At 46.3% G+C, this 15,603-nt stretch overlaps 1 protein-coding gene across 1 annotated transcript in view; it reads left to right on the top strand.

The window, feature by feature from the left end:
- Positions 1-15,211, top strand: part of GATM (glycine amidinotransferase) — a 30,207-nt gene extending 14,996 nt beyond the window's left edge. Inside the window, exons 5-9 of the mRNA XM_066592660.1 lie at positions 1,448-1,585; positions 9,408-9,572; positions 9,925-9,988; positions 12,407-12,523; positions 14,136-15,211. Of these exons, the coding sequence (XP_066448757.1) occupies positions 1,448-1,585; positions 9,408-9,572; positions 9,925-9,988; positions 12,407-12,523; positions 14,136-14,248 (597 nt within the window). The 3' untranslated portion in view covers positions 14,249-15,211. The remainder of the gene's footprint in view (positions 1-1,447; positions 1,586-9,407; positions 9,573-9,924; positions 9,989-12,406; positions 12,524-14,135) is intronic.
- The last annotated feature ends 392 nt before the right edge of the window (positions 15,212-15,603 follow it).

Here is a 15,603-nt window from a genome sequence, read left to right on the forward strand (position 1 = left end):
TCTCATATCTCTCTCTTTCTCTCATATCTCTCTCTTTCTCTTTCTCTCATCTATCTATCTATCTATCTATCTATCTATCTATCTATCTATCTATCTATCTCATAGATGCTTCTACACAACACACGGCCTATTTCAAGTTTTAACTTTATTTGAGCATAGTACTATTTTTATCCACCAGACATTCCCAATAAATCTTTTTTGGCGAGTTGGTGAACTGTCTAGTAGAAAACAATACTAGGAGATGACATCACTAACGACCTCTATCTTGAGGTGACTCACAACTTCTATAAAAGTTACACAAATGGCTATGCACAGACCCTCATTGTGGCAAAGTAATGCTGTTTCTGATTAGTGTTTGTTTTTTTAAGCTCAAAGAATGTCTGTATTGACAAACAGAAACATAATCCTATATATTATTGTGTATTAAACTTAGAGCATTATTACATTGCAGTCTCTAATGTTTAAATCACGAGGCTTTATATACTTTGTATACATTGATTCGCTCACATCAATGAAGAAGAAAATCTAGTCAAGGTGAATCTGGCGATTCCCACACCAGCATTGTGAAATATTTTAGGAAGGAAAAGTGAAACATCCATCTTCTGTCCACTAGAGGGGGCTGCTGTGCAATAATACAAGTTCCTAATACAGGCCGCTATGACCACAATACACATGACCTCAGCAGACAGTTGCAATCACCATGACTTAGTGCTGTTTGCTGTACTTTCAATTGCTCTAAACTAAACTTACTATATGAAGCCAAGTACTGTAGCAGAAGGTTTTTGAACAGAGGCTTACCCACATCCAACCAAAAAATAAAAAGATTTTACAACGATGTAACAATTATTACATTTAAAAAAAACCTTTTTAAAATTAAAACAATAACCTCATCAGAATAACAGAATTTTCAGCAGCTTAGATACATTTTCCATCTGGATGTGATCATTCTCCCCATTTACACACAGGATTACCGCTATAATCGCTAAACCATCAAATAATACAACGTAAACTATTAGCTGATATCTGCAATGTTTTACGGAGTCCTCAACATGTATGCTAATATAGCAGAGCTGAATTTGTTAATAAACTCTTTGGCGTAGTAACCGTTTTGCATTGCGAAAACTCTGAGACATGATGATAATGCAGTCAGTTTATTAGATAACACACTGATATCAAGAGTTGTGTTAAATGACAAAGCTCAGCTACATATATTATGACATGGCAATATTTATAAGGCACAGGGACTTGTTGAAATTTCTATCTGTCCTTAATTGTGCTTTACATTAATATGAATGACCCCCATCCCTGTATATAATAATTTTAAGAACGAGCGATATACAAACAAGCGACACAAAAAGCGTATCTTCGTGTCACTGGTAGAGCAGTACGTGGTCTGATCATAGAACTATAAAGTTGATAACTCACTATTTCAATGTCTTCATTTCAGGAATACCCTATTCGTACTGTAGAAGACAGACACAAGCTCGCCGCTCAAGGGAAATTTGTTACTACAGAGTTTGAGCCCTGTTTTGATGCTGCTGACTTTATGAGAGCTGGAAGAGATATATTTGCACAGAGAAGCCAGGTAAAGCCCATTTTCTACCACCCAACAGCATAGGGCCCCTAGTACCACTTGTTGTTGGAATATTATACATGATAATGAATTGCACTGTGGATTATGTAGGTACTAGAGATGAGCGAACGCGTTCGTCCGAGCTTGATATTCGTGCGAATATTAGGGTGTTCGGGATGTTCGTTATTCGTAACGAACACCATGCGGTGTTCTGGTTACTTTCACTTCCTTCCCTGAGACGTTAGCGCGCTTTTCTGGCCAATTGAAAGACAGGGAAGGCATTACAACTTCCCCCTGCAACGTTTAAGCCCTATACCACCCCCCTGCTGTGAGTGGCTGGCGAGATCAGGTGTTCGCCTAATATAAAAGTCGGCCCCTCCCGCGGCTCGCCTCAGATGCGGTGTGAGTTAGATGAGGGACAGTGCTGTTTATACCGGAGCTGCTGTAGGGAAAGAATTGGTAGTTAGTGTAGGCTTCAAGACCCCCCAAAGGTCCTTATTAGGGCCACTGATAGCTGTGTGTTGGCTGCTGTTAGCAGTGGCATTTTTTTTTTCTCAAAATCGGCTCTGCAGAGCGTTGCACCTGGCATTAGGGACAGAAGTGCTGCATAGGCAGGGAGAGTGTTAGGAGTGAGTGTAGCCTTCAAGAACCTCAACGGTCCTTTCTAGGGCCATATTTATCCGTGTGCAGTACTGTCCAGGCTGCTGTTAGCTGTGCTGCATTTTTTTTGGGCTTCTCAAAATCGCCTCTGCAGAGCATTCCACCCTCCATTGATACTGCAGGGAAAGAATTGTATAGGCAGGGCCACAACACAGTTATTATTCATAGAATATACGCAGTGCTGCCTTTTGGTGGAAAACAAGTGAAAACAAATCTATTTGTCCAGCCTCTGTCCGTCCTTACGGGCGGTGGACACGTGTGAGCTGCGTGAAAAACATTGCTAAATCATACGCACCCAGCTACGCTTTACTGCTGGCTTCGCCATTTGCTTTCCTTAATTGGGAAAAAAAATACCTGCTCTGCCAGAGTTATAATAACTCTGCTACCCTCACGTTCTGTGACACATTAGCAGGGACACAGCACAGTTATTAAACTTCTCATGTTCATTGAATATACGCAGTGCTGCCTTTTGGTGGAAAAACAAGTGAAAACAAATCTATTTGTCCAGCCTCTGTCCGTCCTTACGGGCGGTGGACACGTGTGAGCTGCGTGAAAAACATTGCTAAATCATACGCACCCAGCTACGCTTTACTGCTGGCTTCGCCATTTGCTTTCCTTAATTGGGAAAAAAAATACCTGCTCTGCCAGAGTTATAATAACTCTGCTACCCTCACGTTCTGTGACACATTAGCAGGGACACAGCACAGTTATTAAACTTCTCATGTTCATTGAATATACGCAGTGCTGCCTTTTGGTGGAAAAACAAGTGAAAACAAATCTATTTGTCCAGCCTCTGTCCGTCCTTACGGGCGGTGGACACGTGTGAGCTGCGTGAAAAACATTGCTAAATCATACGCACCCAGCTACGCTTTACTGCTGGCTTCGCCATTTGCTTTCCTTAATTGGGAAAAAAAATACCTGCTCTGCCAGAGTTATAATAACTCTGCTACCCTCACGTTCTGTGACACATTAGCAGGGACACAGCACAGTTATTAAACTTAGATTATTCATTCACTAGAGGCAGTGGGGCCTTTCGTTTTCCAAAAAGGGAAAAAATTATATTTGGCCTGCAGTCTTGCGCCAATTTATTTCCTGCCTGTGAAATCAAATCACTGGTAATACAGCATGCTGAGGGGTAGGGGTAGGCCTAGAGGACGTGGACGCGGCCGAGGACGCGGAGGGCCAAGTCAGGGTGTGGGCACAGGCCGAGCTCCTGATCCCGGTGTGTCGCAGCCGACTGCTGCGCGATTAGGAGAGAGGCACGTTTCTGGCGTCCCCACATTCATCGCCCAATTAATGGGTCCACGCGGGAGACGGTTATTAGAAAATGAGCAGTGTGAGCAGGTCCTGTCCTGGATGGCAGAAAGTGCTTCGAGCAACCTATCGTCAACACGCAGTTCTGCGCCGTCCACTGCTGCAAATCCGAATCCTCTGTCTGCTGCTCCTCCTTCCTCCCAGCCTCCTCACTCCACTACAATGACACCTGCTCAGGAGCGGGAACACTCCCAGGAACTGTTCTCGGGCCCCTGCTTAGATTGGGCAGCAGCGGTTCCTCTCCCACCAGAGGAGTTTATCGTCACTGATGCCCAACCATTCGAAAGTTCCCGGGGTCCGAGGGAAGAGGCTGGGGACTTCCGCCAACTGTCTCAACAACTTTCTGTGGGTGAGGAGGACGATGACGATGAGACACAGTTGTCTTGCAGTGAGGTAGTAGTAAGGGCAGTAAGTCCAAGGGAGCAGCGCACAGAGGATTCGGAGGAAGAGCAGCAGGACGATGAGGTGACTGACCCCACCTGGTGTGCAACGCTTACTCAGGAGGACAGGTCTTCAGAGGGGGAGTCAAGGGCATCAGCAGGGCAGGTTGCAAGAGGCAGTGCGGTGGCCAGGGCCAGGGGTAGAGGCAGGGCCAGACCGAATAATCCACCAAGTGTTTCCCAAAGCGCCCCCTCGCGCCATGCCACCCTGCAGAGGCCGAGGTGCTCTAAGGTCTGGCAGTTTTTCACAGAGACGCCTGACGACCGACGAACAGTGGTGTGCAACCTTTGTTGCGCAAAGCTCAGCCGGGGAGCCAACACCAACAGCCTCACCACCACCACCATGCGCAGACATATGATGGCCAAGCACCCCACAAGGTGGGACGAAGGCCGTTCACCGCCTCCGGTTTGCACCCCTGCCTCTCCCCCTGTGCCCCAACCTGCCACTGAGATGCAACCCCCCTCTCAGGACACAGGCACTACCGCCTCATGGCCTGCACCCACACCCTCATCTCCGCTGTCCTCGGCCCCATCCAGCAGTGTAGTTCAGCGCACCGTTCAGCCGTCGCTTGCGCAAGTGTTCGAGCGCAAGCGCAAGTACGCCGCCACGCACCCGCACGCTCAAACGTTAACCGTCCGCATAACAAAATTCATCAGCCTTGAGATGCTGCCGTATAGGGTTGTGGAAACTGAGTCCTTCAAAAGTATCATGGAGGCGGCGGCCCCGCGCTACTCAGTTCCCAGTCGCCACTACTTTTCCCGATGTGCCGTCCCAGCCCTGCACGACCACGTCTCCCGCAACATTGTGCGCGCCCTCACCAACGCGGTTACTGCCACGGTCCACTTAACTACGGACACGTGGACAAGCACAGGCGGGCAGGGCCACTACATCTCCCTGACGGCACATTGGGTGAATTTAGTGGAGGCTGGGACAGAGTCAGAGCCTGGGACCGCTCACGTCCTACCCACCCCCAGAATTGCGGGCCCCAGCTCGGTGCTGGTATCTGCGGAGGTGTATGCTTCCTCCACTAAAGCACCCTCCTCCTCCTCCTCCTCCTCTGTCTCGCAATCAAGATGTGTTAGCAGCAGCATGTCGCCAGCAGTCGGTGTCGCGCGGTGTGGCAGCACAGCGGTGGGCAAGCGTCAGCAGGCCGTGCTGAAACTACTCAGCTTAGGCGATAAGAGGCACACGGCCCACGAACTGCTGCAGGGTCTGACAGAGCAGACCGACCGCTGGCTTGCGCCGCTGAGCCTCCAACCGGGCATGGTCGTGTGTGACAACGGGCGTAACCTGGTGGCGGCTCTGCAGCTTGGCAGCCTCACGCACGTGCCATGCCTGGCCCACGTCTTTAATTTGGTGGTTCAGCGGTTTCTGAAAAGCTACCCACGCTTGTCAGACCTGCTCGTAAAGGCGCGCCGGCTCTGCGCACATTTCCGCAAGTCCCACACGGACGCTGCCACCCTGCGCACCCTGCAACATCACTTTAAGCTGCCAGTGCACCGACTGCTGTGCGACGTGCCCACACGGTGGAACTCTACGCTCCACATGTTGGCCAGGCTCTATGAACAACGTAGAGCTATAGTCGAATACCAACTCCAACATGGGCGGCGCAGTGGGAGTCAGCCTCCTCAATTCCTTTCAGAAGAGTGGGCCTGGTTGGCAGACATCTGCCATGTCCTTGGTAATTTTGAGGAGTCTACCCAGGTGGTGAGCGGCGATGCTACAATCATTAGCGTCACCATTCCTCTGCTATGCATCTTGAGAAATTCCCTGCAAACCATAAAGGCAGCTGCTTTGCGCTCGGAAACGGGGGCGGGGGAAGACAGTATGCCGCTGGATAGTCAGGGCACCCTCCTGTCTATTTCTCAGCGCGTACAGGAGGAGGAGGAGGAGCATGAGGAGGATGAGGAGGAGGGGGAAGAGACAGCTTGGGCCGCTGCTGACGGTACACCGGCTGATTGCCTGTCATCCTTTCAGCGTGTATGGCCTGAGGAGGAGGAGGAGGAGGAGGAGGAGGATCCTGAAAGTGATCTTCCTAGTGAAGACAGCCATGTGTTGCGTACAGGTACCCTGGCACACATGGCTGACTTCATGTTAGGATGCCTTTCTCGTGACCCTCGCGTTGCACGCATTCTGGCCACTACGGATTACTGGGTGTACACACTGCTCGATCCACGGTATAAGGAGAACCTGCCCACTCTGATTCCCGAAGAGGAAAGGGGTTCGAGAGTGTTGCTATACCACAGGACCCTTGCGGACAAGCTGATGGTAAAATTCCCAGCCGACAGCGCTAGTGGCAGAAGGCGCAGTACCGAGGGCAAGGTAGCAGGGGATGTGCGTAGATCGAGCAGCATGTACATCCCAGGCAGTGCAACAGTCTTTAAGGGCCTGGCCAGCTTTATGGCTCCCCACCAAGACTGTGTCACCGCTCCCCAGTCACGGCTGAGTCGGCGGGAGCACTGTAAAAGGATGGTGAGGGAGTACGTAGCGGATCGCACGACCATCCTTGGTGACGCCTCTGCCCCCTACAACTACTGGGTGTCGAAGCTGGACATGTGGCCTGAACTAGCGCTGTATGCCCTGGAGGTGCTTGCTTGTCCTGCGGCTAGCGTGTTGTCGGAGAGGGTGTTTAGTGCGGCTGGGGGAATCATCACAGATAAGCGTAGCCGCTTGTCAACCGACAGTGCCGACAGGCTAACACTCATCAAGATGAACAAAGGCTGGATTTCCCCAGACTTCTGTTCTCCACCAGCGGACAGCAGCGATACGTAAGCAATACGTAGGCTGCACCCGCGGATGGAAGCTACGTTCTCTCTCACCATCCAAAACGGGGACATTTCTGCTTCATCAATCTGTGTCTAATATTCCTCCTCCTCCTCCTCCTGCTCCTCCTCCTGAAACCTCACGTAATCACGCTGAACGGGCAATTTTTCTTAGGGCCACAAGGCTCACTCAAATAATTTTTCAGAACAATTTTTATAAGTTTCAATGCGCTTAAAAGCATTGGAACTTTAACTTGAACCAATTTTTCGTTACACTGGGCTGCCTCCAGGCCTAGTTACCACTTAAGCCACATTAACCAAAGCGATTAATGGGTTTCACCTGCCCTCTTGGCTGGCCATGGCCAATTTTTGGGATGTACATTAGTACTGTTGATACAGCAATTTTTGTGGGCCCTCGCCTACAGTGTAATCAAATTAATTTTTAGGCCACCTGCATTACAGCTGACGTTACCTCAGCTGTGTTGGGCAATGCAATGGGATATTTTTATGTACCGCCGGTGGGTTCCAGGGAGCCACCCATGCTGTAGGTGCACACTGAGTTTTTAATACATCTGTACACTTCTAAAGAACCCGTCTGACTGGGGCATGCAGTGTGGGCCGAAGCCCACCTGTATTACGCACGACATTACTACCTCAGCTGTGTTGGGCAATGCAATGGGATATTTCTATGTACCGCCGGTGGCTTCCTGGCACCCACCCAGGCAGTGGGTCCACAGGGAGTTTAACCTACATGTGTCCACTTGTAAAGAACCCCAGTCTGACTGGGGCATGCAGTGTGGGCCGAAACCCACCTGCATTAACCCTTTCCAGTCCACTGTGTGACCTGTGAAGACATTAGGGTTTAAGGCTGTACAGCTCCGTTGTTGGTAGACGTCCGTCGGGGTTCTCTTACTGTATATTGCCAGCCTCTCTGCTGTCGGAGCCTATCCTACGTGTCAGCTCATGCAGTACTGGCTTTAGCCAGCATATAGCGCCGTTGTATAACAGCAGAAAAAGAGTAAGCCCCCTAGGAAAACCATATACAAATTGGATTGGAAAGGGTTAAGCACAACATTACTACCTCAGCTGTGTTGGGCAATGCAATGGGATATTTCTATGTACCGCCGGTGGCTTCCTGGCACCCACCCATGCTGTAGGTGCACACGGAGTTTTTACTACATCTGTACACTTATAAAGAACCCCAGTCAGACTGGGGCATGCAGTGTGGGCCGAAGCCCACCTGCATTAAGCACGACATTACTACCTCAGCTGTGTTGGGCAATGCAATGGGATATTTCTGTGTACCGCCGGTGGGTTCCAGGGAGCCACCCATGCTGTGGGTCGACAGGGACTTCACAATAGGGAGTTGTGCCTGCCTGTGTCTATGAATTAAAAAGCCCGGTCTGACTGGGGCATGCAGACACCTTGACAGAATGAATAGTGTGTGGCACATAGGTTCCCCATTGCTATGCCCACGTGTGCAGCTCCTGATGGCGGTGGCACAGGATTCTATTTCTCATTGCTTCTGTACAGCATTGTGGGCTATCGCTCCGCCACTTTTAAAGAGGGTCGCTGCCTAGCCGTGCCAACCTCTGCAGTGTGTGCCTGCGGTTCCTCCTCATGGCAGACGCACTTCTAAATAGACATGAGCGTGGTGTGGCATGAGGGCAGCTGAAGGCTGCCCAGGGACACTTTGGTGTGCGCTGTGGGGGGGGAGGGGGGGCGGTTGGGCAGCATGTAACCCAGGAGAAGTGTCAGCGGAGTGTCATGCAGGCAGTGATTGTGCTTTGTTGGAGGTAGTGTGGTGCTTAGCAAAGGTATGCCATGCTAATGAGGGCTTTTCAGAAGTAAAAGTTGTTGGGAGGGGGGGGGGGCCCACTCTTGCCGGTATTGTGGCTTAATAGTGGGACCTGTGAACTTGAGATGCAGCCCAACACGTAGCCCCTCGCCTGCCCTATCCGTCACTGTGTCATTCCCATCACTTTCCTGAATTGCCCAGATTTTCACACATGAAAACCTTAGCGAGCATCGGCGAAATACAAAAATGTTCTGGTCGCCCATTGACTTCAATGGGGTTCGTTGTTCGAAACGAACCCTCGAGCATCACGGGAAGTTCGTTCCGAATAACGAACACCCGAACATTTTGGTGTTCGCTCATCTCTAGTAGGTACTATTAAAGAAAATTGAAGATACCCAAATAAGTTATGCTGAAGTGTGCGACATTATGCATACGCTCATGTGTAGCTGCCCGGCTGTCTTCACACACAATGGAAATGCTGTGGAATTTCCACTAATGGAACTATAGAGTAAATTCCCCAACATTTATAATCCAAGCCATCTGGAAGAAATTTATAAAATCTCCTTCATATGCCGTGGAAATCTTCGAAAACGAATCGCTGCAGATCCTAAATCCACAGCTTATCTATTTATGCTGCAAGGGTTCTCTGCATTTCCGCAATTAAAAATGTTGCCAAATCTGCAACATTAAGGTTTGAATTTGATACATATTTGTTGTGGGAAAGCAGATATGTGCCCTGTGAAGGCGCCCTTACTGTGTCCTGGCTGCTAATATTCTGAAATCCTATTTCCAGGTTATTTGTTCCCCTAAACATATCGCATTCAGACATTTCTGTCATTTACTGCAATTTTGTTTTTAGGTGACAAACTATCTTGGAATTGAATGGATGCGCAGACACCTGGCACCCGAATACAAAGTGCATGTTATCTCATTTAAGGACCCTAATCCTATGCATATTGATGCAACCTTCAATATTATTGGACCAGGCCTTGTGCTCTCTAATCCAGATCGCCCTTGCCATCAGGTGAATCCATATCTATCCTATCTATCTATCTATCTATCTATCTATCCTCGCATCTGTCTATCCTCGCATCTGTCTATCCTCGCATCTGTCTATCCTCGCATCTGTCTATCCTCGCTTCTGTCTATCCTCGCTTCTGTCTATCCTCGCTTCTGTCTATCCTCGCTTCTGTCTATCCTCGCTTCTGTCTATCCTCGCTTCTGTCTATCCTCGCTTCTGTCTATCCTCGCTTCTGTCTATCCTCGCTTCTGTCTATCCTCGCTTCTTTCTATCCTCGCATCTATCTAATCTCTTTCAGATCATACCTTACATTTACTAATACTAGTAATAACCCCATTAAATACTTTTTTAATAGATTGACCTGTTCAAGAAGGCTGGCTGGACTATCGTCACTCCTCCCACTCCACTCATCCCAGATGGTAAGTGTAATATATGCTTTTCATAATTTTTCTTATTACCTTTGATAAAACACATTTTCCATAAAGGTCTTGACAAGTCCAGCCCAGGCCTAGGACCCTACTGAGAAAAGTTAGGAGCCAGTGCTAACTTAAAGAGAATCTGCCGCCAATGTTTAGCCCTATCAGCTAAGCTTATGGTCTGAATATAGGTGACCCGTGGAGCCCGGGGACGTAAGTGTCATACTTGACTCCCCCCGTTGTTTCCTCGGTGTGAGCACTGAAAGCTGCCGCTCAATGCATTGAACAGTGCACTATGTCCGCTCATTATAATTTTACAATGGGCGGACTACTTAGCAGTGCCGCTCAACGTATTCAGCAGCAGCTTCCAGCGGTGATACCGGGAGAACAATGGGGAAGGTAAGTATAACACTTACCTCCCTGGGCTCCATGGGTCACCTCCATTCAGAACATAAGCTTAGCTAATGGGGCTAAATATAGGTGACAGATTCCTTTAGAGACACTATAGATAGTCATGTTGGTATTTTCAGGAGTATATTGCATCTACTGAATGAATGGAGTCTAGTAATTAAGTAATTATCAGAATCCGATTGGATGCATAATATGTACAGTGAACTCTACACTAATGCACTACAGAGAAAAATCTATTAACTCCTTAATGCTATAGAACATACAGTTACATCCTGCAGTATTGGGGTATGTATGAAGAGAGATTGCGCAGCGATCTCTCTTCACACACAACACAGATGTTTCTTAGCTGACACCCAACTGTAACAGCTCCGAAAAACCGGGCAGCTCATCTGAGCTGTTAACCTTTTAAATGCCATAGTCCGTTCTGACAGCAGCATTTAAAACCCCGGACCGCTGTTCTGGGATCCCGTACAGCCCCCCGTCATGAGATCGCGAGTTGCCTTGCGGGTGTCACGGAAGCCGGGTGCCTTCTGAAAGGCCCCAGGGCTGTCATAGCAGAATGCCTATCAAACCATGCGCTTAGGGTGGCTTGATAGAATGCCTGTCCGATCCCAGTATGATGTAATGCTGTGGCCTTACATCATACTGCAGGAGCGATCAAAGAATCACATGTTCTTGTTTCTCTCTGGGGACTAAAATAAAGAGTAAAAATAAGTTTAAATAAGTTTTCCTATTTAAAAAAAATAATAACAGGTAATAAAAGTAAAAAAAAAATCCTTTTGCCATATTTATAATAAAAGAATCTAAATAGTAAAACAAAAATACATATTTGGCATCGCTGCGTCCATAAAAGTCCGATCTATCAAAGTAATGCATTATTTACCCTGCACGGTGAACGTCGTCCGGAAAAAAAAAAAGAACACCAGAATTGCGCTTTTTTGTTCACCCTGTATCCAAGAAAAAATGTAATAAAAAGCGATCAAAAAGTCATATGTACTCCAGGGCTTATTTTTGTCGTAACCAGCAGTAATTTCTATTTGTAGCATTTTAGCTTCGATATGGCTTTTTTGATCACATTTACTATGTTTTTTTTGTAAGACAAAGTGAACAAAACAAGTATTTTGCCTTTGTTTTTTCGTTTCTTTTTAGTTCTATTTTTTGTACAGGTCATTATGGATAAGATAATACTAAATATTTTTATTTCCCTGTAGGGGACCTGAACCAGAAAAGCTCTGATCGCTATAATAATGCATAGTGGTACTTCTGTACCGCAATGCATTATCGCTCACAATAGCAATCACAGGCCATGGTAGGCCCGGACACCAGGGTCTGGGCATCCAGTTGCCATGGCAACCCATCGGCCCTCTGCGATTACATATAGGATGACCAATGATGTCACAGAGGGAGCACGCGTCCTCTGTGAATCCTTTTCATGCCACGATCTACACTGATTCACATCAATCCTCGCTGTTGCAAATGGGAGGCACTGCCATCTTGCCAGGACATAAAAAAGTTACGTCCTGTGGCATTAAAGGGTTCAAGGAGTTGCACCACCAAAAGAAGTTATCGCCTAACCATAATGGCGGGATGGGGTATAACCCCACCAAGCACAGAATCAGGGCTCCTGAAGGTCCCCAAATGAATGGACTGGTGATCACGCATGCAAATCCCTTTGCTATTTATTTTAATGGGGCTGCTAGAAAAATGAAGTCCAAGCACTCAGCTACCTCCAGCAGTCCCACTGAAATGAATGGAGCTACTGGTCAACTGCTGCTATATTCATTCGGGGACTTTTGGGAACCCCCTCTCTTGGGTACATGGGAGTCATAGTGGTCGGATCCCAACCGATCAGATAATTATCCCCAATCCTGTGGATAGGGGATTAACTTATTTTGATGGGACACCCCCTTTAATGTTCTCACCAGCAAGGAGATATTGTTCCTTCTAGAATGCCGTCTTCAAATATTTTTATTTTCCCACATGTCATTCTTTGTGTTGTTCCTTTTTCAGATCATCCTCTTTGGATGTCTTCAAAATGGCTTTCCATGAATGTCTTAATGCTGGATGAGAAACGTGTAATGGTGGATGCCAATGAGACTTCCATTCACAAGATGTTTGAGAACTTAGGTTTGTATTAAATATGATGACAAATCAATTATGTGCATACTGAATATAGAACAATGTATACACCCCTATGTCAAGTATTTGCTACCATGTGAGTCATAACTCCCTATGTTTAGGACCATATTTAACCCGTATGTGGCTGTCTGTGGTTAATCTAATATGAATTTAAAGGGAACTTCAGTTTTGAGCTACTATAAATAAAATTAGGGACTCGGATTCCAAGAACTTGCCCAGTATTATCAGAATCATAGCAGGAGTGATCTGGACATAACCTCTATAGCAGTGAAGAACATGTCCACATGTCCTGCAGCTCTCCCACACCACTCCCATTTTTAAAGGGAAAGCTTTGTTAAAGAAATGGTAATTCCTAATATAATCTTTAAAGCAAACCAGAGATTACATTACAAGAATAAGAAAATTATCAGTACATAACGGTGTAGAAAAATTCTACACCAAGGGGTTGTACCAAAATCAACTTTGATCACCTATCCATAGGATAGGTTATAACAGTCAAATCAGTGGGGGTTTCACTGCTGAGACCCCCACTGATCCTAATAATTCTGGTCCTGTGTCCCCCTCTCTTGTATACTGCAAGATCATTGTGCCTTCTGCAGTGAGTAGGAGATTGAATAGAAGAGCAGTCGAGCAACGCAATGCCGCCCCATTAATTTTCGATGGGACTGCCGAAGACCGTCACCTGCTTATACTGGGTTACTTCTGTCAGTCTCATTGAAATTAATGGAGCAGCGCTGCAACTGCTGCTCCATTCAGTCTCCACATCACTATGGGTGGGTGCAGAGAGCCTGTGGTGAGGAGAAGACACAGAACCCCTGTTCTCGGGATCGGTAGGGGTCTCAGCAGTGATAAGTCTATTGTGGTACAACTCTTTTAAAAAATATATATTCGCCGTATATACTTGAGTATACACCAAGTTTTTCAGCACAAAAAATGTGCTGAAAAAGCCCCCCTCGGCTTATACTCGAGTGAAGTAGAAAAAAAAACAAAAAACCCCGCAATCCTCACCTCTTAGCCAACGTCTGTGTCCCCGGCGATATGGTCTCCCCGGCGGTGCGGCAAGATGATTCAAACTTTTCCCCGCTGTCATCTCCCTGGCACGGTTTTCAATTCTCCTGTGTAAGTAAGCGCTGTGATTTGATCGAGCGCCAGCCAATCACAGCCGACGCTCGATCATTCAACAGCCATTCAGTGAACGACATCACTGAATGGCTGTGGTTGGTTTATAGAGTGCCTGCTGTGATTGGCCGACGCTCGATCCAATCACAGCGCTTAGTTACACAGCGCTGACGGCAGGAGAATTGAAAATCAAGCAGGAAGATGACAGTGGGGAGAAGTCTGAAGCAGCTTGCCACACCGCCGGGGACACAGACACCGGATGGGAGGTGAGTATTGCGTTTGTTTTTTTTTTTACCTGGTATATACTCGAGTATAGCTTGGCTGATACTTGAGCCAATAAGTTTTACCAGTTTTTTGTGGTAAAAGTTATTGACTCGGTTTATACTCGTGTCGGCTAATACTCGGGTATATACAATAACTTTTCCCGTAAAGTTCTTTTAAATTCTGTAATTGATCTTTTAATTTCTTTTCTTAATTCTAGGCATCTCCACCGTTAAAGTGAGTATTCGCCATGCGAATTCGTTAGGAGGTGGATTCCACTGCTGGACCTGTGATGTTCGTCGCCGTGGAACCCTGCAGTCCTATTTAAGTTAATACAATAGCTGGAAACTTGCAGTAAATCAGCTTTTTAGCACCTCAATATATAAGCAAAGCTAGTTTTAAAGTGTTGACTTTCCAGTGTGACCTGCTTGGAATTACAAGCTCTTCTGACCTGGAAGAGTCTAACAAAAAATGTGATTCTTTTGCTCTCCAAATTATGCTTTTTTTAAAGACCAAAATCACTGAGGTAAAACATTTTTTAAATGTTCCATTTGCATTTATGAATTGGCTATGAAATCCATTAGTACAGGACTGCACGGTGACAAGGAGAACAGGTGCACTCATTTTATGTCTACCTCTGTCTTATCATAAAGGCAGCTGTGAATGTAGCATGTCATTTTCTTCCCCTTTTCCCTACACACATGCAAGCTATTTTAAGGGGATCATAGATAGTGATCCTAATTCAGTCTTGGATTGTATTTTTCAGAAACAAGTGTTTTGTTACCAATATGCAAATCTCTTTTAACCATTTTTTTTACTGTTTCTCATAAACCTAAAACTTTTTTACCTGCATGATTCTACTTCTTAGTAGTAATCACCACTTACCAGTTCATGCAACGCAATAAGATGCTGGTGTTACTGCTATTTATGGTTTTCATTAATGGCGATAGTGACACCTAGAGGTCAAAGAAACCTGCTACAATCTAAAATACTAAAAGGAGAGACAATAAGTCTCATTTTATAAACTGAACTAGTACTGAGAATGTCTAATAACCTTTTGTGCTAGTGACTCCCAGCTGGATTCTCCGGATCATAGTTAAATATGATTACATGGCTTTCTGCATGTATTTATACATAAGTTTTATGGTTTTTATACTGTGAAGAAACAGTTTTATAGATTTGCCACGTATGTGCATAACATTGCATGCTGTATGGTATATACATGGATTGTTACTTGCTGAATATTTCCATAATAAAGGGCAGCAACAATAAATGAATTGCTTTAAAGTAAAATAAGTGAATTGTCATGGATTTTCTTATTATGGTGGTCTTGTTTTGGGTAGTGTTGTACACTTACTCATCTCATGAGGGTGTCACAATTGATGACATTTTAATATGTAGTGTCATTTTATTTACAAAGTTCTTTGCCCCTTCAAACATACAGATCAAGGAGGTCGCAATGCTGGGAACCCAACCCATGAGTTACTTACACAGGAACTTCATGTAAATGTCTATTGTCATTGCAGTACAACTTAAAGCCATTTTACCATGGATGACCTGTCAGATGCAGATGTCCAACAGGTCGTCCCAGCAATAATCGCTCTTGTGCTTTTACACAGAAGCAATCATTGCTTAGTCAATGGAGGCAGAGCTGCCCAGGGATCGTTCCGGCCCGCCCCACCCACCTC

This window comes from Eleutherodactylus coqui, chromosome 2, assembly GCF_035609145.1.
Source record: "Eleutherodactylus coqui strain aEleCoq1 chromosome 2, aEleCoq1.hap1, whole genome shotgun sequence".
NCBI classification, from domain to species: Eukaryota; Metazoa; Chordata; class Amphibia; order Anura; family Eleutherodactylidae; genus Eleutherodactylus; species Eleutherodactylus coqui.